At 50.8% G+C, this 23,593-nt stretch overlaps 2 protein-coding genes across 2 annotated transcripts; one reads left to right on the top strand and one right to left on the bottom strand.

Moving 5' to 3' along the window:
• Positions 1-4,712: 4,712 nt before the first annotated feature.
• Positions 4,713-13,114, top strand: PtA15_7A601 (uncharacterized protein; the record flags this gene model as incomplete). Its single annotated transcript, XM_053171225.1, has 13 exons — positions 4,713-4,794; positions 4,905-5,026; positions 5,098-5,215; positions 5,299-5,360; positions 5,425-5,550; positions 6,397-6,685; positions 6,914-7,051; positions 7,115-7,242; positions 7,330-7,410; positions 7,481-7,615; positions 10,488-10,704; positions 10,767-10,945; positions 13,103-13,114. 13 exons carry the CDS (start codon positions 4,713-4,715, stop codon positions 13,112-13,114), a joined length of 1,689 nt encoding a protein of 562 aa, XP_053022427.1.
• An 8,961-nt stretch (positions 13,115-22,075) lies between these two features.
• Positions 22,076-23,197, bottom strand: PtA15_7A602 (uncharacterized protein; the record flags this gene model as incomplete). The annotated part of the gene is made up of 3 exons (XM_053171226.1): positions 22,076-22,384; positions 22,478-22,612; positions 22,691-23,197. The coding sequence occupies 3 exons, from the start codon at positions 23,195-23,197 to the stop codon at positions 22,076-22,078; spliced, it is 951 nt and encodes a 316-aa protein (XP_053022428.1).
• Positions 23,198-23,593: the final 396 nt, after the last annotated feature.

Consider the following 23,593-nt stretch of genomic DNA (forward strand, 5'->3'; position numbering starts at 1 on the left):
ACAACCTAGAAAATAAGAAAAGGTGAGCTCCTTTACCTATGGCTCAAGTGAAATACCCTTTCTAACTTGCTATTCCGTGTGGTAGTCGGTGAGAACGCTATCGGATTTATCGAAGTCGTGTTCTCTTCGACTAGCATCGCGCATGTTCACTATCCGGTATTGTTCTCAACGTCATCCTCCCATCTACTGCATGTAAATTCTTTAGTACCCCCTCTTGCCAGAATCACGTAAAAATGCTGTAGGCATCTTACCTAATAAGTGAGAATGTCACTAGGTCGGAACCTTGCATTCAACTCGGCATGCAATTAATACCTAGTCGGGGACTACCCAAAATTTCAATCAAAGCTGTGTCTACGTTTTTCCCTGATACATAATCCAACCATCTTACACCCCTGCATTTTGCCAGTTGGTGAGTGTCTTGACGAGTGCCACTCGTGGATCCGTGGGGTCTTGCCCTTTTTATGCTTCGGTTGCACTCTTCACCAGAAGTGGCTTGGAGTTGATGTGAACTACGAAGCAGATCTACGCCACTCGCCCATGGCTTGGTCCTTTTTTTTTTTTTAAGTGCAGATTTGATTTGACATTGCGCACTGTAGTGTAGATCCTCTCTGTACACAAAAAAGGCATCTAATCGCCAATAAAAAAACATCCAAGTGGTACAAAATAGAGATGGCCGTTTTGAATCCGGATACCCTCTCGTATTCGGGTATCCGAGGCTTTTTTTGGCATTTCTAGACATCTGCATCTGTTGGCGGATACCCGCTGGCATGGAGCAGATACCCGCGCGGGTATTGGCAGATACCCGCCCCTTAAAACTTGGCAATTGGGGAGGTGGCAAAGGTGATGCAACCTCAGCGACCGGAATGAATCCCTCCAGTTGCCGAGTTTTTATCACCTCTGCAACCAGAAGTGAAGCCTTCCGGTCGTTGAGGTTTTATTACCTCTGCGCCCGGAGGGGATTCATTTGGGTCGCGGAGGACATACATGCGACCGGAAGGGATCCCCTCCGGGCGCAGAGGTAGTATAACCTGGACGACCGGAAGGAGTCACTTCTGGTCGCATAGGTCATACAAACTTGGCTACTGGAGGGATTCCTTCCGGTTGCCAAGGTGGCATAACCTGTGTGACCAGAAGGAACCCCCTCTGGTTGCAGAGGTAAGACAACCTCGACGACCGGAAGGGGTGGGGGTTCTGTTCTGGTCAAAGAGGTGGGCGGATGCGGCTGAAAGATACCCGGATATCCACTGGATTTTCCCAGGATCTCAGACCTCCGCATCTGCTGGCGGATACCCACTGGCATGGAGCTGATAGCGGATACACCACCGGGCAACTGGGACATTGGCCCAACGTGTGCTTCGATGGTTGGGCTAACCAAACACTCTGTCTTGGTGACCAACGTGGGTCCCCTGCAACCACGACATCCCCAAAGGGGAATGGTGGGTCAAATGCTGGCACAACGGAGTCCCCCACCGTCACCCAGCCATGTCCCAATCGTGGCATTGCAGCTGTGCAGCCTGCTGCCGGCCAAAAGGACAAAAAGCGCGGATCAAACCTACAACCTTATCACTATGCCTGGTTGTAAGCAAGCAGATTGACTGTTGCACCAACCAGATTGATGCTGGAGTATAGCTTTTTGTGTAGATACTTCCCAAAATTCAGCCAATTGGCTGAATTTTTGAGGCTCCGCGCAAAGTCGGGGTGATTGGATGCCCCGATCATGCAGATCGTGGATTGGCTGGATAAACCGATCCCGATCATGCAATAGGTTGGTCCGACATTCTCCGATCAGGTAAAGTTGGACCAACCAACACCAATCACAGGAAGTGACCCAGTGGTGTACCCGCGGTGGGTGCAAAGTGGCCATCTCTAGTACAATATGCCTGGTTTGGTTTGTTGAGAGTTATAAATCATGCTGGTAGAGGGGAAAAAGGAAAAAGAAAAGAAAATCCAGACTAAGCATTCCAACGTCGTTGCTTGCGGCATTGGATGTCTTGTTTCATTGATGGAAAGGATTGAGACCACGGGGGGTGAGCGTAATTTTTGTCCAAAGTGTTAACCGTATTTTTTGAAGACAGTTTGTCCCAAGTGATGCACGGGCAGCATTTGGCCGGTTCCGTTGGAGGTGTAATGCAAGTTTTAGAATCATGATTTCCGGCGCACTTGTTGCAGAGAGGAGGGTTTTTGCACCATTGAGCTGTGTGCCCTAGCTTCCAGCATCAAAAGCATTGCAGTACCAATCAAATGTAATGTGCGCCTTGGTAAAGTTCATTTTGAAGGAACAGGCCAGTTTTCTCTACCTTGAGCGCAATCTCTTTGCTGAGCAGTTGAAGAACTAGCAAGCCATTCTTCTTTCCACTGCTAACTGGGTTGCCCAACCATTGGGCTGATTGTATCAAAGAGGGGTCTATTTGGTTTTGTTTCCCTACAGTTGCGCAAGGCAATAAGCTGTGCTGGCGCGCCTGCAAAACTTTACATTTTGCACGCGGGCCCCTAAGTTGTGAGGCCCATGGGCTCAAACCACAACCTGAACACAAATTTTTGTGCATTTCAGACCAAGGGCAGTCCAGAAATATCTTGGCTAAGGTTTCTGCCCAGCCATTCTTTTTTTTTTTTTGAAATGTCACCCGGACTGATCAGACCCACCCAAGTATACCCATATTTATGGACTTATGGGTTTGCATGTAGCCTGTATAAAGCCCCATAAAGCCATAGATTGATGTTCTAAACCCATAACCCCAAGCCAAAAGGGACTGCAGGCAGCAGCAAACTAACACACCAACATGCAGGGTCAAACCAACGGTGGGCCGCTATGCTACACTACGCTACAGGGCCACTTAGCGTTAGCGTAGCGGCAAAAAAGCGCCCACCCATTTTGAGTAGCGTTAGCGCGCTGTTAGCGCCACTACGCTGCGCTACGTTTGAGCGGTGCTAACAGGGCGCCAATTGTTTGTTAGTGTTAGCGCGCCGCTACAGTCACTACGCTACGCTACGCTGCGCTACAGCGCTTTTAGCGGAAAAAATGGCCTTTTTTCAGCTAAAAGCACTTTGGTGCACCATAGCGCGCGCTCTTTTGCGCCCTGCGTGTGTAGCGTTAGCGCAATTGCGCGCATCTGCGCTAACGCTAAGCTAACACTATGCTAACACTACGCTAACAGCTAAATTAGCTGTGCACCCTTTGCGTGTAGCGTTAGCGCAGAAAGGTGCAATTCCACTAACGCTACACTAAAATTTGGCGGAATTCCGGTACGCTAACGCTACGGTTAGCGTAGCTGGCCCACCGTTGGTCAAACCCACAACCACTCAAGCTGACTAGAGGGGAGACCTAACCACTACGCCATAGCAGATTGCTGTTAAAAAACACATGATCCAATCAAAAACTGTTGATTGAGGGGTATCCCCACCCAACAAAGCCCGCCCATCACATTTTTTTGCCAAAAAAATTGGCCCCCAACTGTCCAGACCCAGAAAAAGAAAGGTACAGGTCATTGCCTTGTGCAACTGTAGCTCGTGTAGATGGGCTGGAGTTTTCTGGATTGAAGTTTGTTGGTATTGCATGGAGGATTACAGGAAATTGGCTTGGAAAAGTCTTGAGTTTGGAGCAGACAAGTTCTGTCCATATGTGCTTGTTTGTAAGTAGCCAACACGCTTGTTCTCTGGTATTAACGTGAATCTTCAGATCTTTGGATGGGAGTAGAGCGATACCAGATGCTTCAATAATTTGTGATTTGACCAATGCGTTGATTGAGATGAATGCATTGTTGATCTTAGACGTGATTTCCGCAGCTGACATTGAGTCCAGTGGTGTGTGTATTACAATGCTAGCTTTCTTGTATTGATTCATCTCTGCATTACTTGGTACCTGATATAGTTGTTCTTTTGATGGGTTTGTTTTCTTCTTGCTACTGTGAACGGCTGAAGCCCAGGTTGCCGGTGGCAGAGGCGGAGGCGCCGGGATCAAAGATTGCCGCTCTATCCAATCTAGTTGTTCAAGTATCTTGTCTGGGATTTGAGGTTTGGATTTAGATTCATCGACCGGGTTGATTACCGTTTTCTTGTTCTTTTCAAGGTTTGTGTGTGTTGTGCTGACATTGCTTAGGATGTGATAGATTTGGTCAAAAGTCAGACTCTGAGTTGGGTTTTTACTTGAAGCTGCCTCGTTGAGATATCATACTAGGTGTCCAGACAATTGGATGGCCTTTCGAAGGGGTGTCTCCTGAGCGAGTCCGATAGGTGGGGGTGGTGGATCTGGGGCAGGGGATAGGGACATGTTGTACATATGGCTCATTAGTTTTTCGAAAAAAGCGAGGTTGTGGTTCGAAGCAGCTGAATGGCTTGGCCAGAATTCCCTGATTTGAAGTAGCCTAAATGCATACTAGAAAGCAACTGAAAGCGCATCTAAATATGTATATGTGTTGGAAGCCTCTTGGTTTTGGTGACCCAGCAGAAGCAACACCGTTTTATTCTCCAGCTGAAGCCCCATGTTCGGCCGATGTGTTCCTCAGACTGAAGAAAACACTGGTGTGTGGTTGTGGACTTGTGTCTGGATTGGTCAGGGAGGGGGCGCCCGCAGCCGGTGTGCAAAGCGCAGCGGCCGGGATTTCCATGGGCACTGTTCCACGCCCGCTGTTTTCTCCTGCAGAGAGCCTTCTCGCTACATACCCCCCTCGACACCCGCTCGCCAGCCTCCTCGACCATCCCTCCAGCCGCATATCATGTCCAAGATGGGCCTGTACAGCTTCGCGGCGCCCCGGGCGATCGCGGCCCGGCTCCAAGCCGGCCGCCTCAACGAAGACTGTGAGTTCCCGAAACAGGTATCATCATCCCCCCCCCCCCCCCCCTACCCGCAGCTGACACTCGCCGCCTGGCACGGCTGGCTCTCCTGTTTCGCCGCTCGGTTGTCGCAGGGGCCGTGGTGGACGTGCGAGGTACAGAGACTGAGACACACTGCTGCTGCTGCTGTGCCGTCGCTGACGCCGATTCTTCCGCGTTTTCTGTGTGGGGCGGCGGTGCAGACTCGGACTACATTGTGGGTGTCCCCGGCTGGCGGAGATGAGGGCCATGAGGAATGACGGCGGTTTCTTTTTGTGTGTGGTGCAGGGCGGACACATCCCGGGGTGCCGGCACGAGCCGTCGGAGACGTTCGAGGCGCGGTGTGGGGCGCTGGTGGCGGCGCTGAAGGACGTGCGCTGTGTGGTTTTCCACTGCATGTTGTCGCGTGAGTGTCTGTGTCCGGGGTGGAGAGAGAGAGAGAGAGAGAGGGGAGAGAAGGGGACTGACGGGGGTGGCCGAGGGGTGCAGAGCAGCGGGGGCCGACGGCGGCCTCTCTGTACGCGCATCGGCGGGACGCCGCGCTGGCCTCGGTGCGTCTCCTCGCTCGTTCCCCGGCTTGCCCATGCTGACACATCTTGGGGGGCACACACACAGGGGGCGCTGACGTCGGCGCTTCCGTTCGGCGCCGAGGCCCGCAGACGCGGCGCGGCCCAGGAGGTGCTCGTCGTCGCGGGCGGCTTCCGGCAATGGGCGGCCGAGTACGGCGGCGACCCGGCGCTTGTCGAGGGCTTCAATCCGGCCCTGTGGTGACCATCCCCCTCCCTTTTGTCTGCTGTGTTTCTCTCTCTCTCTCTTTGCTCGCCCATCCTGCTATCCATCGGCCTCTTTGCACATGCTGGGATGCCTGCCGGAGAAGAGAGGGCGGGTGCCCGGTGGGACCGGGGGTCTGGATCCCCTGTGCGCCCATGTGTGTGCCCGAAGACGTGCTTGCCAAGTGTGTGTTCTGGGGGTGTCTGTGTGTTGTGGGGTGTGGCTGCTGCTGGGGGGCGAGGTGGTGTTCTGTTTCTGTGCAATCTGTTTGTGAGAGTCGGTTGTGTTGTGTTGTGTTGTGTTGTTGTGTTGTTGTTGTGTTGTTGTGGTTTCGGAGGGTTGATTGTTATGGGGATGTTGTTTGTTTGTTTTTAATCTGGCTGGCGCTGCTTGCTTGCTGCTGCCCCCACTCCACCCACTCTCACTCACTCTGCTCTACTCTCCATCCATCCATCCATCCATCCAAGCATCCATCATGGGCGAGCTGAGCAGGGCAGAGGCCATCGGACTGTACCGCAACAGCACCACCAACAACAACAACAACACCACAAACACCACCACAAACAACAACAACACCCGCTCAACCAGACGGCCCCGCGCTGGAACACTCCCATCCAGCTTCACCCCCGCCGAGCCAAGCCCATCCCCACTCAGGCAGTACAACCCACCATCCAACCCACTCCTCCCACTCGCCAGCCCAGCCATCTTCCACCAAGACACCCGACCAGACACCATGAGTAAGCAACCCAAACACACTCACACACACACCAAAACACACACACTAACACACACACACACCCCCACCCAGACCTCCAGCTCTCCCTCGACAAGACACGCGCACGCGCCGGAACAGTCGCCCTCCCCCCATCCTCCGCATCATCCTACTTCGGCCGCGGCGTCTTCGCAACCAACTTCGTCCCCCGGAGCACCCGGATGAACGAAGAGCTGCGCTCGATCCGCTCAGACGACTCGGCCCTCGCCGAGAGCGAGGACCCCGACGAGGCCGGCCACGTCCGCACGCTCGACTACCTCGGCCTGGATGCCGACTCGCCCGTCTCGCCCACCGTGCCCCACCACCCCCAGTCGGCCTTCGTCGGCGGATCGGGCTTCTACCATCTCCTCAACAACAGCAGCCCCAACCCAGCCTACCACCACCACCACCTAAACCACCACCTAAACCACCACCACCTAACCCACAACCAACAGCAAGCCAACCCCTCCCTCTCAGCACTCGCCAGCCGCATGCGCGCTTCCACCATCTCCGGCATCGCTCCCTCCCCCGCCTCCCTCCGCCGCCAGTCCAGCGCCCTCAGACCCTCCCCCTTCCCCACAGACGACAACCCCTACTCCGGAGCCAACTCCCCCTCGCTCCTCGACGACGACTACGCCGCACCGCTCGGGAGCGCCAACTCGCTCGCCAGCCAGTATGCCTCCACTCGCCAGCAGCAGCTCGAGGCCATCCAGGCCGAAGGTCCGTCTACTCCTAACCCACTCACTCACTCTCTCGCTAATCTGCCCCCCTCCCCTCCTCCAGTCCACGATAAACAGATGTCCGCCTACTCGGCCCTGCTCAACTCCACCTCCTCCAACGGCCTGCTTGCGCCCATCAGCCGTCCCCGCGCCAACACCCTCGGCGGCGCCTCCCTCCTCGCCGGCATGGGCGCCCCCTCAACCCCCCTCGGATACTCGGCCGCCGCCGCCGCCGCCGCGGTCAGGAACCGCGCGGGCACCCTGGCCGGGTTCTCCAAGCACTCGGGCTTCCTCAGCGCGCTCAACAGCCCTTCGCAGCACGACTCGCTCTCCAGCCACAACATCAACGGCATCAACTACGTCAGTCCTCCTCCTCCTCATCATTCTCAGACACACACACACATTCTGACGGCTCTCTTTCTTCTCCCAGAACTGGATGGCCGGCTCGCGCCCCATCACCCCCGACTTCAACATCGCCGGCATCATCCAGCAACCCTCGCGCAGCCTGTGGATCGGAAACTTCGACCCCTCCACCACCGCCCAGGAACTCATGAACGTCTTTGCGGTCTACGGGCCCATCGAGAGCCTGCGTCTGCTGCCGGACAAAGTCAGTCGCTTTCTTCCCCTTCAACCGGAGTCATACTAACTTTTATGGGGGTCACCAGGAATGCGGGTTCATCAACTTCTTGTCAATGCATGATGCAGCGCATGCCAAGGACGACATTGTGAACCGATTAGAGGGCCAGATCAACCTCAAGAACGGGCCGACGTGCATCCGGATCGGCTTTGGCAAGCCCGAATCAGCCCCGCAAACGCCCGCGACGCTTCTCACGACGCCGATCGGGAGTGCCCGAGGCGGCGGCAGCAGCAGCGGAGGAGCAGGAGCAGGAGGAGGTTCGGTCAACGGCCTCTCGCAAGCGATGATGATGCTCTCCCTCACCAACATCCCCGGGCCCAACGGCATCGTCTCCTCCACCCAGATCAACAACATCTGTCCCAACCCCGCAGGCTTCACCAACGTCGGCGGCGTCATGCTCGGCCCCAACGGCGACCCCGTGCTCCAGTCTAGCCCCACCCGCGCCCTCTGGGTCGGCAGCATCCCCTCCCAAACTACTCCTAATCTGCTCATGGACATCTTCTCTCCCTACGGCGCCATCGAATCAGTCCGTGTTCTGTCGCATAAGAATTGCGGATGTGAGTGCTCTCAACCTGCTGGCTGCTGTGTTTCTATCTCGCTCGTGCTGACTTGTTTTTTTTTTTTTTTTTTTTCCAGTCATCAACTTTGAACATCTTGATGACGCCGTCCGCGCCCGCAAAGCTCTCAGTGGACGAGAGATCCTCGGCAGTGAAGTGGGCGCAGTCAAGATTGGTTACGCCAAGGTTCCGGTCAAAGCCCCTGGCACCTTCTCGCCCTCGGCCCAACTCGACGGGCTGTCGCAAGACCAGCAGCTCGCCCAGCAACAGCTCGCCTACGAGACCCTTGCCCGGATCAAAGGCGCCTCGGCCGTCCCGCTCGACCAGCAGATCTTGAGTGGCAGCATCCAGGACTACCGCTCCAACCTGGCCATGAGCTTTATCCCCAATGGGATCCATGCGCTCAACGGGTTTCCCCTCGGCGGGAGCATCCCGAACACGGCTGCCGGCTTCCCCCTGGCCCCCAGCGCGATGGTCGCGAACGAGTCCGGCGGCACCTCGCTCGACCGCGAAGCCGGCTCGACAATATGCACAGCCCCTCTGCCTCCGATGACGGAGATGCAACTCCTGCTCAAAGAGCTCTCTCGGGAGCCGCTGGCGGAAGATGAGAAGCAGCAGCAGCAGCAGCAGCAGCAGTACGATGAGGAGGACCACCACCAGCAGCTGGCGGCGGCCGAGTTCCGTCCGCCAGTGACCTACTACACCACCGTCCCGCCGCCGATCAACCAGCTGGACCCGCACCGAAGACTGGTCAGTGCGGTCTCCGACCCGGCCCGATTGAGAGAGATCCGCAAAAGGTTCGACTCCAACTCGCTCAGCCAGGAAGAGATGGACCAGATCGCGAGCGAGCTGCTCGAGGAGATCATCTACCTCTCCTCGGACTACATCGGCAACACGATCGTCCAGAAGCTCTTCGAGAAGTGCTCGCACCCGATCAAGATGCTCATGCTCGAACGCTGCGCGCCCCATCTGGCGATCATCGGCTGCCACAAGAACGGGACCTGGGCGGCGCAGAAGATGATCGACTGTGCGAGCAGCGCCGAGGAGATGCGGTTGATCTCCCAGAACCTGCGTCCCTTCGGCCCCCCGCTCCTGCTCGACTCTCTGGGCAACTACGTGATGCAATGCTGTCTGCGCTTCGGCGCGCCCTACAACGACTTTGTGTTTGATGCGATCGTCGACCGGTGTTGGGAGGTCGCCCAGGGCCGCTTCGGCGCCCGCTCCGTCCGCACCTGTCTCGAGTCCAAGCACGCCTCGCCGCTCCAGATCAAGCGAGTCGCGATCGCGGTCATCCTGAACTCGATCCCGCTGGCCACGAACCCGAACGGGACCTTGCTGCTGACCTGGCTGCTCGACTCGTCGGGCCTCCCGGGGAGATACCGGCTGCTAGCCCCGCGCCTCGCCCCGCATCTCGCCCATCTGTGCACCCACAAACTCGCCTCCGTCACCGTGCTCAGGATCATCAACCAGACCTTCGACCCCGCCGCCTCCACCATCCTGCTCGACGCCATCTTCGCCGGCCCCGGGAAACAGGTGCTCGAGGAGATCCTCGCAGACCAAGCCCACGGCGTGCCCCTCATCTCCAAAACGCTCGCCGGACCCGCGGCCGCCCTCGAGGGCTCCCGGAGGCCCGCGATGGCCGAGAAGGTCAAAGACATGCTCGTCGCCTTGCGCGTCCAGCACATCCCTGGTACGCTTCCCTCCTCCCAACCCTCCCCCCCCCCCTTTTGTTGTTGTTCTGGCTCTGACGCGTGGGGTTCTGGGACAGCGTACAAGAAGCTGGCCGAGGAGGTCGGCCTGCCCCCGATGACCAGCGCGGGGCCCAGTAGCAACGGGATGACCGCAGGGGGCAGCACGCCGGTCCGCAGCGGGTCGGCCGTCGGCATGGCCAGCAGCAAGGGCCGGACCCCTACGGCGCCGGGAGCCGACGGCGCGGGCACCCTGTGGTCCTCTTCCTCCGCCACGCCCTCGCCTAGCCCCGCGAAGACTGCAGGCCCCGTCGCTCGCACCCCCGGCGCTGCTGTCGGCCCCCTCTCCCCCGCCAAACCCGCCGATCACTTCCTTGTCCCCGCTCCGTCTCCTGCCCCCGCTGCCTCGCGCTCCCCCGGCCCCGAGTCTTCTTGACCTTCTCTCTCCCTCTCCCTCTGCCACTCCGTCCTCGTCTTCCCTCCTTCCCCCGCCCGGAACTCGCCCTCCTTTCGCTCAAAGTCCTCCCCATATATATACGCTTTTTTTTTTTTTAGAGATCCGTGGGCTGTGTTCCTGGCTCGCCCCGCTTTTGTATCCCCTCCCTTGCCGCCATTCGTTCCCGCTTCGTTCCGCTCCCGTCGCGATGTTTTTTCTGCAGAGCGCGAGGACGAGTCCTGAGCGCGCCCGGATCCGCGCTCCACACACCGCTCTCTACCCCTGCTTATTCTCTGTATCGTCGCCCGCCATCTGATCTACCAAGCTTATATTCTCGTAACCGTCCCACACATCAGTTTAGTTTTAGACATATATACACTTACTCGTCCCAGCTTTAGTCGTCCAGTCTCGCGAGATCCTTCCTCCTTCTCCCTGTTTTGCCATGCACATCTCCCCAAAAAACGTCCCTCGTCTTCGCCGGACGCGGCCCCGTCCGGCGCTCTGTCGCCGGCCCCGCGCGACTGGTGGCCCCGCCACGGCGGCCGCCCCCGCCGCTTTTCCTCTCCCGTTCGCCTCCGTCCGCCTGTTGTACTACTTCCTCATGTACATATATGCTGTGCCCCCCCCATCCCCCCCTCATAAAGATGGCGCTCTTTTTTCCCGCGCTTCGTCTCGTACCAGTCTGCTCTGTTTGTCCCTCGTCTCTCTCTTTCTCTTTAGCTCTTTCTTCTGCTTTTTATGGAAATCGACCGCGGTTATGGTGTCCGTCTTTCGTCGCCTTGCGTCCGAGCCGTGTCTGCGAGAGAGAGAGGGGCCTGGCGGCACGCACGCGGGCCGAGGACGCCGGCCCGCTGTTTATTTTGCTCCTCAACTACCTTCTTCCGGCAGAGGTTGTGTCCAAGTCCAAGCTTGTGCCAATGTTTACACCTGGTGGCAATTCAATCGTGCCTGAGTTGGCACAGTACATTCTTCCTTACCTTGTTTGATGTATCAAGTCTATCAAGCCTTTGAGCTAACATTGCTTGGGTAGTTCTTATCACCCAACCGAGCCGTGGTCAATATGTCTTTCACTCTGCCTCTATCTCCAAGAGCCTCCAGGATTGACCCCGATCACCCAGAGGTCTATTGGCAGCAATGCAAATACTACACTAATTAAATTAGCAGCAACAATTCTGTCAGCCTTAGAGATACATCAAGTATCCAAAAGACTGCAATAACTTAGTAAATAATAATTATTATTAAATTATTATTGCAGAATCAGATTCCCCATCATAAATTAAGGGGGGTCACCCACTTAAAGTACCCCCTTATTCCTATTCCTTCATGTACTAATTGTATTAATAAGAATTGGCACCAGGAAGCGTCCAAAAATAGTATTACATACAAAAATTTAGTAAAACAAACAATGTACATAAAATTAAACTGTTGTACATTAATGAGTAATATTCCTCATGTAAAAATACCCCGTGAAAGTATTATGTAGACTTCTACTGAAGCTCTTTCACATGACAATTGGTTATAAACATGTCATGTGACAGAGTCAGGGAAATTAGTCTATTACAATACAATTAAATTGCCCAAAGCCAAGCCCTTTTCACAGCTACACCCCTGGATACTCCCATAGGAAGAAAAGGACTCAGTGTTTACGCCCACTGAATTCCCCTCTATAAATAGAGGCCTATTTGGCCCTCAGGAAAAGATCCCCCAGACCATTCACCGCCCATAAACTGTAAGTTTGCCGTGAATATTCTCCTCTGCTACTATTGTAGCCACTTTTCCTTATAAACCATCCCCAGCACGTAAAATCCACTGGATTAAACCCTTTAAATCATCAAAAATCCCTTATTTAGCATATTTAAAGCTTTATCCTTATAAGTAGTTGCCGTAAGACCACCGCCTCTGTCAAGCAGCCAATCAGTTTAAGCGCTTACCACCTACTTTTACGCCAAATTAATTCCCTGTAATTAATAATTACATAATTAATTCCTCCTCTGTTACAGAGTGTTAAAACCCTTGTAGTGGCCTTATTTGCCACGTAACAAGTTTGGTAATTTAAATTACCAGTGTTTATATCAGTACAGTTATAGTACTAGGGCCCAAAACCCTTATTTTGACGGGTTTTCTGCCCTAAGTTTCATAAACAAAGCTTTCAAATTCTGTAGTGTAATAGTTGATCCCAACTCTTAGCTTTAGCTGTAATACACAGCCTCTAAAGCACACCAACACTAAATTACAGCTAAAATACAGCTGATTAGCTACCAATTACAGCTAAATTAGCTGCAATTTGAAGCTAAAATTACACTTTTTTTCTTGAATATCAGTTATCTGTAACTGTAATCCATTTTATGCTACAAATTAGTGTAGCATAGCAGCCCCAACAACCACTAATGTAGCGCTAATTACACTAAATGTAATTTAATATTTGCATCATTGCTATTGGGGGGTGTTACTATTGGAGGCTCTTGGAGCCTGAGGTGGAGTCAAAGCCGTTTTGAACACGGCTTGGTTGGAAAAGAAGAACTACCCAAATCATGTTAGCTCACTAACTAGAATCAATACATCAGCAAGAAAGTAAGGAAATCCTTAATGAGCCAACTTGGGTGCACAGCTACAACTGCAACCATGATCATTGGGATGAGCTCTGGCTTGGCCCCAGCCCTGGCCTTGGAAATCTGGGGAGAGATACTTTGTCAAAATATCTCTTGTTCAAGCTTGTGAATTGAACATCCTACAGGAGTGGGCATAGGTTGGGCTATGGCTTTATCTGTTGAGTTGGCATCTGTTAGTCTGCTACTATGATGTATCACCAAAGTATGGAGGGCTGTTTGACTGACCCATGAGCACTACCAACCCACCACCCAGACGGAAGCCACAAGCACCTGTAGCATAGTTGTTAAATGCAACAGACTAGTACGTGTCTCAGCATAGCTGAGGTCATGAGTTTGAATCTCACCAGACACATCTTCATTTTACAGTCTCTAAGGGCTATGAGCCCAGATTCTACCTGAGCACTACTTGCTTACAATAGAGACTTGATGAAGTTGTGTCTCTACATCATCCAGATCCTTGGCTAGCTCAGGACTGGAAGGTGCAGCAGGCAAAGCATCTTTGGTGTTAATAACAGTAAAGGGATCCAAGATAATCTCAATAGCATCAGGGGCTTCCATAATCTACAGTAAAGGAAAAGCAACAGAACACACAAATGCTTGCCGCCGGTAAAGATGGCACTTGGCACCTGTCGGGGGATACCTGCTGCACTTTCAAAACATGAACTTCACGCCACCAGCCACCAGGAATGCAGGGGGATCATTGAGCACTGACCCTGGATCACTAATAAAACTTCCACATGCATCAATCTTGGTTGAAGGCTTGCAGAGAATTTTTTGAAAGTGCAGCAGGTACCCCCCAACAGGTGCCAAGTGCCATTGAAACCCTGCAATAACACACTAAAGGGCTAAGAAACCTGCCTTGGGAGCAGAGACTGGAACAGATATCCTTCTAGGACAAGACACAAGGGATGGGATAAAACCTGGATAGTGGCGTTGGAGCACAGAGGGGCCAGGAAATGTGATAATAGCTGAAGGCAATGGGGAGGACTCAAAGACTGAGTGTTTAGACCTGTATAAGGCAAGCCCACTGGGAGGAACAACTGAGGAGAGGGGCCAACCCCAAGGATTCAGCGCTGGTCAAAAGTTGAGTTCCACCACTAACAGCTGGTGGGTATACAGAGGGAGTCAAGAGGCTTCAGTTTTGACCAAGTGTTCAGCTTGTTTGGAGAGATGACACCCCACAATCTACCTGTAAAAAAAATGAAAAGAAGTTGAGCATGTCAACTGGGCACAATTCCAGATACATACATAAAAGAAAGAAAAAAATCAATCAAATGATGAACCAGCCAAGTGCAACACCGCAAGAGCTACACTGCGTGTAGCAATTTGGACACCACTTTGCTGCGCTTTTAGTGGCGGGCTGGGCGCTACACTTTTTGCTATTTTTCTCAAGGGGAAAAAATGCAAAAAATAGCGAGCTATTTTCAGCGGCAAGTAGTGGTGTTGCACTACGCTTCCCACTACAGTAGTGGAAAACCACTACTTTAGTGATTTTGTGGCGCTACTGTAGCGTCATTGGAATTTGAATCCTCAACATCATAAAGTGATGGAGGATTGATGATTTATTAGCATTTGCAGCATTTTACCCAGAAAAGCGGACTCTCCCGCTACGCTTTTGGCACAATGGCGGCCCAATTTGCTACGCTTTTGGCGCTCCGCAGCGCTTAATATAGCGCCAAAAAGCGCCAATTCAGCTGCTACACTAAGCTTTAGTGAAAGCAAAAAAAATCCTTGCTTTGCTATGCGCAGTTCTAATTTCAAGTAGCGGTGCTGGCACTTTGCTACGGCTCTGATCAGTAGCGGTTTTCCGCCATTGCTATTGCTGCTCTGGATCTAGAGTAGCGGGGTTTTGCTTTGCTACGCAAAAGCACTGCTTTTTGTAGCAAAGCATAGCTCTTGCGTTGTTGCCAAGTGGACAATCTGATTGAAGCTGTCAGAAGAATCAGAAGGGACACCAGAAAATGGAATGTCCACTTGTGTTGCAATGGAAATTGTGGCAGTGGTGGGAGAAAAGTGTTTTTCCTTGTGAGGACAACAGAAATCAAGAGATTTATGAGACAGAAATTTAAACAAAATAATCACAAACTATCTTCTGATAATGCCTCAATTAATAGCCTTTTAGAATACAAAAGCCCAAAGCCGGTCCAAGGGATCTTGTGGCAATACATATATGGTAGTATATTGGTAGTCTTTTGTTTTCAAGAATATGTTGGGTAATTGTATATGAATGAGATACAAAAGCAACCCCAGGAATGTTTAAAGGTGTTGAATTCTTGTCATTCAATACATGTCAATACCTTTCTGGCGCTCCTTACACACCTTGCAGCATATCTTGCAGCAAGCAAATATTGGTCAGGTTAGGTTCATCATTAAACCTAACCTAATCAGTCCATCTTTTTAGCTTGTGCTATCACCTGTCCCACTCCTTTTTCCTCATCAATCTCTCCTCTCCTTCTCCAAAACATTCCCCATCTTTGATGATCAATCATAACTCCACCTTTGACAATATTGATCAAGACTCCTGCGGTCAGCCTACTTGGTCTGACTCTCTTTTTGCATTCTCCGCAAAGCCTTAACTTGGACAGCTTTTCTGGCATCCAACTTGGTAAGAAATGCTTCATTTGCATTCCTGGATCAATCCTCTTTTAGCTTCACTCCTCTTTCCCCAATCATTGTTGCCAACATTTTTTTGTTCTCAATTAGCTTTCTAGTATTTTGATCATTTTCATCCTATTCTGTCTTACTCATTTTACCTTATCACCTATAAAATAGAGTTTGTTATCATCTCATCACAGTTCTTGACCAATTTTTTCAGTATTATCCCTATTGCCCTTGTCCATCTTTATCATTAAAACAGTTACTCAAGGGTTGGTTTATTCTCATTTTCTCTATGTTCTCATCTTGCCATATTCATTGTTCTTACTGTTGTTTTCTCAGTTTCTGGTTTTGGTTCTTAGAAATCAAGTCTCAAAATCTTCAAAAGGAAAGGCTTCCACTGATTTCAACGGCACCAATTGACTCTTGTTTTGAGTCCAATTTCTTACAAGCCAAGTGTTCCAGGGATGATAGGGGGTTTCAAATTTCAAAGTTGGCCAGGTTCAACTTGCGTGCAATTTTAGAAGTTGGTCTTTGAAGTAATTCTTGAGCACCAAGTTGAAAAAACACATACATTACAATTCACATTGCACTACACCCCCCAAAACTGCTTGAATGTTTTTTTGAAAGTTTGTGTTCAAGAAAAGCCTTGAACACCAACTTGCAAAAGTGCATGCATGGTCAAATTTGAAATATCTACCCAAATTTTGCAAATGTGAAGTGGGAGGGGGCAAGTGCTGCCCAATTTTTTCTGTGTGTGGCTTCTGGTTTAAACTATGTTCAACATTTAATTAATTTTTTAAATAGAGATTGACAGCCCAGCAGGAGCGCCGCGCAATTTGTGTAGCCTGGGAGTGCCGGGAATGGGATGTTACATGGCTACCTGCCAGCCGCGCAAGTCTGTAATTGGATTGGTGGGTCAACCCAACAGCCAAAATGGCTGCCCAAACCCAATTCAAAAATCCAGTGGGTCTGTGGTGGGTTGGGTCAAAAACTAGTTTTTGAGGCAAAGGCGACTCAAACCTGGCCCCAGACCCAACAGGGCTTGGGTACCCGCTGGGTTGACCCAACCCAATTTCATCCCTAAGCTCACTGGTGTATGCATAGATATGATAATCAGTTTACAGGACCAAGAACCTGTGTTCTCCTTGTGCTCTTTCAGCAGAGATCAGAGGAGGCGCTGTTGATGTTAGAGTGGTCACTAATCAAGTGGGATGAAACTGATCTGGCTAGAAATCAAAGTAGCAGCTGGGCTTCACAATTAAAAATCATTAATTGCATCAACAACTCCTTTTTTTGCATTTCACTTCCCTACTGTAGGGTCTGTGAATAGTGCACAAAGAAAGGAGTTGCTGGCGTAATTGATGATTTTTAATGTAAGACACTGCCTGGGGACAATAACGGTGTGGTGAACAAAAGTGGTTCCTGCGTAGAAATGTCAGGACCCCGCCGCTCCAAGATTATTCCCGGGTAAAGTTGGGTGATCTGGAGAACTCCACTCCACTTCACAAGTAGGTATGAGGCTCAATAATTCTAAACACAGGTAAAATTAATGTATAGAATAACCACAAAATAAATAGGCAGTAAAAAAGTAAAATCCGCCAAGAAGTACTCAAAAGAGAAACTCTGCCCAAGTAAGTAAAATGTCGGCCATAAGGAATCCGTACCAGAGTAATAACAAGAATGAAGCCCAAATCCGTAAAGGTCATAATGATAGGATGATGGGGGGGGGGAACTCCCTCCCCCCTCCATAGAAAAGGAAAAACAACCTGAGAGAAAGAAACCATTCTCCTCCACCCGCCTCACGCGCAATCCGCCAAGCCACACTCCCACAACCATGCACATTGTCTCTCCATTCCGCTCTCACACGTATCTCCTGTCAACTTTGCCACATGTCATTGTCCACCGTTGGACTCCCCTTGCCTTAGATTCCTCACCACTGTCTAACCTACAATGCTGGGATCCCACCGGCCGCCTTGGCCCCAGCTACACCCACTGATGTAGCCTGCTTTGGCTGCCACATCTTCCCCCAGTCAACTTTGCTACTAGCCAGTCCGCGCTGGTCTGCTTAAGTCGAATCCAGCTCCGCCGCCGCGCGGTGTACAATAGCTCCGCGCTCCGCCTCAAAGACATTCTCCGCGCTGTGCCACTCCGTGCCAGTCTTGCGGAATCCACAGTACGCAACCTTGGCAAATCTGTGTGGTAAATTCGGGTTCGCAACCCAGATTTACCACCACAATGGCAGAGCCAGTCAATTCCTCCCAGCGGCCTTACCGGTACACCTCTCCAACATCAGCTCCCTTTTATATTTGTTGTGCCCCAACTTTTGCCACTGGAGGTAGAGGAAAGCTTAGAGGTCTGTTTCTCCTCTTGATGACAGATTCTGTTCTGGGCATCAATAGGTGTGTTTACTCCCGCAATGGACCCAGTAATCAAGAGGATTGCTTAATCCCTTAGATTACCGGTGATTTGCACTCCACATGTGTGCTGTCCGGTCATCAGGGGAGTGTGTATCCTCCGCACTGTGACCGGCGGTGGTTACGGGCCTGCGCCGGCCATTGGCACACCATTCACCAGGTGATATTTTGACACACTCTCCAGAGAGTGCCATACTGTACCCTTTTTCCGTAACTGTGCTGGATGCCTTTGATGAAATTACTGTAAGAATCAATGAAAAATTCTGGAACTAATCCACAAATGATCTGAAACTGATCCTGGATTCATGAATAAACCATCCAGAAGTCATGCAGAAGTCAACTGAAACACAACTGGAATGCGGTTGAAACCACTAAGACACAATGGCCAAAATCAAAGCAAAATTCAATTTGAATTGTTTGGTAATTAATGAATTATTGGGTTTCAATTCATATTATTTATATGCGCATGAAGGTGGTAATGGTTTTCACTTTGCTAATGTAACTGTCATGTGCACATGTGTAATTTTGTTACAAATTGCAGGTTGGGCCTCCCGCAGATCAACAGTAGAAATTGCCCATGGGTACCTGGTATCCGTGGGCGCCCTTGGCGGGTACCCTCCTGCGGATGCTGTGTGCGGGTCTGGGTATGTAAATTTTGGATGGTGGGTACCCGTCCAGGTACCCGCTGCAAAAGGTCTGGAGACAAGCAGTTGTGGACGGCCTTTTGCACCGCAATCATGGCCCCCGCTAACCCTAACCCTCTTGATGTCCGGCAGACCGGACATCAGAAGGGTATACACCCAGCCTCTCCATTTCCGGCACAGACCCGACATTGAGAGGGTATACACACACTCTCTCCATGTCCGGCACAGACCGGACATCAGGAGGGTATACACACAGCCTCTCCATGTCCGGCACAGACCAGACATTGGGAGGTTATACACACACTCTCTCCATGTCCGGTGTGGTATGCTTTATGGTTACCCATCTAGCCCATTTCAAAATTTCCTGTTTTCTCATATGTACACTCACAAATCAACCAATATGGCGGCACCACTGGATTCTACGGCCAAAACTACGCACGACACCATGAACAAAACACCTTAAACCCCCCTGGATCACAAGTTACAACCCCTTCAAGACACCATCATTCAGTTACAGACAAACAAAACACCATACTCAGGTCATGTAAGTTACATGAACCACACTTACCCAGGACATGTAATCCGTTACATGGACCACCCTGACAGCTTGTCTACCCTTTACATATACTTTACCTCATCAGCTGCACTCATTACATTGTGCTATGCACATGTCATGCAGTGTCATGCAGTGTTATGCACACTTGATGCAGGCTTATGTAGTCTTATGCAGGTGCATGCAGACTAGTGTAATAGGGGCTGCAGTCTGACAGTTGACAGATGACATCATGCAGGTGTCAAGATAGCAAAAAACCCCTCATGCAGCTTGCAGATGACATCATTTGACAGGCCAGGCCAGCTAAAACAGCTCACCTCCTATTTCTCACTAGCTAAATTTCCTCATATGACATCAAGACCTCATGTGATGTGACCTGTCAACCACCAGCCAAAATACCTCATTGTAGTCTTCAGGGCAGCTAAAACCCCTCATTCTCTTGTTCCCCTGGAGCTAAAATGTCTCACTCTTTTCTATTTAAGGAGGCTCTCCTCCCCCCAGTTGTAAATTCTCTCAGCAAACTACTTGCACTCAGCTTACCCCATAACAGTACAACACTTGCTCACTCTACAGTATTAGCCCCACTCTATATTGTGGTTTTAAAACCCTTACATACAAATTACAACCTCATTACAACACTTACTCATCAGCTACATCACCATAACCCTTAAAGCCACCTGCTCAAAGTAGGCTATCTTTTGATACACCTCCACTATCACTACATTAAACCTTCCAATTGTAGATTGGGGGGCTTGTTTTAGTGTCTAGTGACCCAGGAAAGGCAGAGGTAACCTCATTCATCCCTTTCCGCACTCAGCAAAAGGTTCTCAGGAACACTTTTGAGCTTTACACTGGCACAGACCGGACATCAAGAATTCACACGCACACATACACTCTTAATATCTGGCCCAGACCGGGCACCAAGAGGGTATATACACCCTTGATGATGGTCTATGCCGGCTTTGAGGGTGGTGTAAACTCTTGATGACCGGCACAGACCGGACATTGGGAGGGTATACACACACCCTCTCAATGTCCGGTCTGTGCCGTTCATTGAGACTGTATGCCCTCTTAGTGTCCAGCACAGACCAGACATCAAGAGGGTATACATACACCCTCTTGATACCCAGCCCAGGTGGGGCATCAAGAGGGTATATACACCCTTGATGATTGGTCTGTGCCGCCCCGGTCATCAAGAGTTTACACCACCCTTGAAGCCGGCATAGACCAGCTAGAGGGTTGAATCGTAGGCAGTACCCATGATAACCAACACGGGTACTGCCGGTACCCGCCCTACGGGTGCCGGGTATCTAAATATGCCCAAAATGACCACAGGTACCCGTACCCACCGCAGGTACCCGGGTCCACTTGGTGATCTCTAATCAACAGATGTACAACCCTATTAGAATGATGTGAAAGGCCCATCTGAATTGGCATATTTCCCTAAAGAAGGCCAGTATCATCTAGAATTGAGCCAAAAAAGGATGAAAGTAGGGTGAAAATATGAGTCAAGTCAAGCTTGGAGGTGTGTGGTCCCAGATTTCAGATAGACAGCCTGGCAGTGGCTTCTTAACATATATAAGCTTGTGAGTTGTTTTTGTGTTTGTTTGTTTTCCAATGTCTCCATGCACATGCATGTGAGTTTTTTTCCACTTTGCCAATGTCACCTTTGTGTACGCATTAGGGTGACAGATCACTTGAGGCGCCTTTCACAGCTCCATTACAAGTAAAAACTGGTCAGAAAGCCATGAAAGCCCCCGCAGGTCACATTTACGTTGTTTGGAACCCCTTTGACATAGAGAAATTGATCAACAGAAATTCACCATAAATGAGTAATAATTGGGCATTGATTAACTATGATTTCTTGACAGATTGTAATTAAGTTATACTTAGAAAATTAAATGGTTATATACAACGTTGCACAAGGTCCTGTGATAATTCCGCATCACTTCTGACACACTTCCCATAGACTTCTGAACAATTTATCAATCATTTCCTAATCCACATCTGACTCAAATCAGACCCAGAAGAACATAAAATTAGACTCTGGCACTCTCTAGAGAGTGTGTCAAAGTCTCCCCTGGTGATTGTGCAATAAGATGTACCGGAGGGGGGGTGGCACAATTGTCACGGCTTACATGATGAATGTGGCAGTTGAGTTGGACGTGGATCTTGAGAGCTGTATGTACCACTGGATTGTCTATAAAAGTAGGCTTTGGCTTGCTGGTTTGTGTCCCCCAGGGCGTCCTCTGCGGCTGTACTTCCAGTGTGCAGTTTGTCCTCAACCCCCTCCGCTGTTGCACTTGCACAGTTTGAGGGGCTCTACTTGGTGGCCCCCCTTTGCATAATGCCTTCAATGCAGCACGCTGGGGGCCATCCACCCACTATTTTAAACCCTGCTAGACAGGGATGGATAGTGGGTCCAGTTTGTGGTGTTTAGATTTTGTGTTAAGAAGGCTTGTTTTTGTGATTTCTTTTTTTGAACAGGTGAAATCTTACATTTTGTTTTTGTAATTTGGTTAATTTGTAGGGGGAACCCTCAATCTTTGTTTCTGTGTCTCTCTGTCTTTAGTAAACTTGGATAATATGATTGCATTGGTCTGCTCTCTCTCCTACATTGGCTTTTGTTACATATTTACACACACTTCAATCAAAAACTCTTCAAGAACATGTAAATAAAACACCCACGAAATAGGAATTGGAGGGTTTAGGACCAAAAATTTTCTAACAAGTCAAGTTGAAGTACGTACTGAGGAACAGATGAGTATAATTTTGTTTGTTTTGCGATCTTATCGAATTTGTATTTTTTTTGGTCACCAAGAATTGTTAACAGCAGTAGGAGAAATAGGGTTTTTAATACAGGATCAAGAGTGTCAAGGAAAGGTGTTTTCACAGGACAGTTCGCTGTGCTTTGATGAGTTCGAGCGACTCGACCAAGTCCTGCCACGCGTTTCTTTCGGCAACCAATGAGCCCAAACTTAAGGCCGGCGGCTCCTCTTCATCTTTATCTTTCAAGGAGTCTGCATGGAGCGGATGAGTTGAGGGGCGGGATGAGAGGTGATTAGCCGACAATGTGAGATCGCCTAATCCGACCGGACAGTTCGGAATGGAGACATGAGCAGGCTCGAATAAGATACGAGTGGATACTCGTGAGACTCGTAAATGAGACATCGAGGTGCGCAGACCTAGTTGGATTTTCTGTATTTTTTTTTATGTGGTCATAAAAATTTTTATGAATGGTGTCAGTTTTGCTGGAGCTCTGTAGGAAAATTGCTCTGGTGAGTTGCCCACGTTGAGCAGCTCGAAGTATTCGTTGATCGAGCTTGAAAAGGTCTCGATCGCCGTGTTTGTCGACTCATCTTCGTTCAATGAAGGCCCAAGTGAGCCCAAGACGTCAGACGCCAAGTTGAGCAGTTGTGCTAATTGCTGTTGCGATTGACACGAAAAGCAATGAGTTAGGTTTTTTTACCCTCGAAAAAAAGGATTAAGATCGGAATGACCAACATCTTCTACAACACCGAGCTCGATGATACGCTGAGAGCTGGTGCTGGAAGTGTAACGTTCGGATTGGTCTGATTCCAAGTCTCCCGGAAGCTCGTTTCTGAGAGAGGCCTGATCGTCATCGATGTGGATAGCTTTACCTTTACGCTGACTCATCCAACCCCTCGAAGGGGCAGTTGCGGGTGCATTTTTGGAGGCGGGTTGGGAGGCATGGGGTACCGTCGATTGAGTGTTTGCGAGCGAGGTGAGGTCGGTGATCTGAGATTGGAGGAGGTTGCTGTTGTTTGAGAATCCTGAGAGGTTGAAGACGGTCGATTGGGAGCTGGACTCGATGGTCGGGTTGAGCGATGAGAGGACCTGGTTGCTGGCTTGGTCTGGGTTTGTCGGAGGCGGTGGGGGTGGCAGGTCGGCTGGAGCGGGCTGTTGTTGTTGGAGTGTGTTCGGGTCAAAGACTATCGATGAGGACGAGGCAGATGAAGCCGACGATGAGGATGAGCCGGGCGAAGACATCGATGATACGAGCGGGGATTGCGGTGGTGGTTGTTGGCAGGATGAGTTGCTTCCGGCCGACCCGGCTTGTACTGCAGAATGCTCTCGTTTGAGGGGCCGGGGAGCACCCGAACCCGATCACTCGACCACCGGGCCGGCCTCTGGAGCATTTTTTCGGCCGGGGCAACGTTGTCGTTTGCCATGCCAAAATGCCCCAAGCTTCCAGTTCAGTTTTGGGACATCATGTCTTGCTCTTGAGGCCTCCGAAGCGGAAGACGTGCGTCAAGGTGATAGCCAACCCGCCCCTGGAGCCAGCGCACCGGTGGCGTTCGGTCTCGAGGGCGTCCTGTATGTATCTTCACCCAGCCGGCTGTAGTGCTGTACGGCGGAGGTGTGCCACTTTCTTAATCACCGACG

This window comes from Puccinia triticina, chromosome 7A (assembly GCF_026914185.1).
Source record: "Puccinia triticina chromosome 7A, complete sequence".
Taxonomy (NCBI): domain Eukaryota; kingdom Fungi; phylum Basidiomycota; class Pucciniomycetes; order Pucciniales; family Pucciniaceae; genus Puccinia; species Puccinia triticina.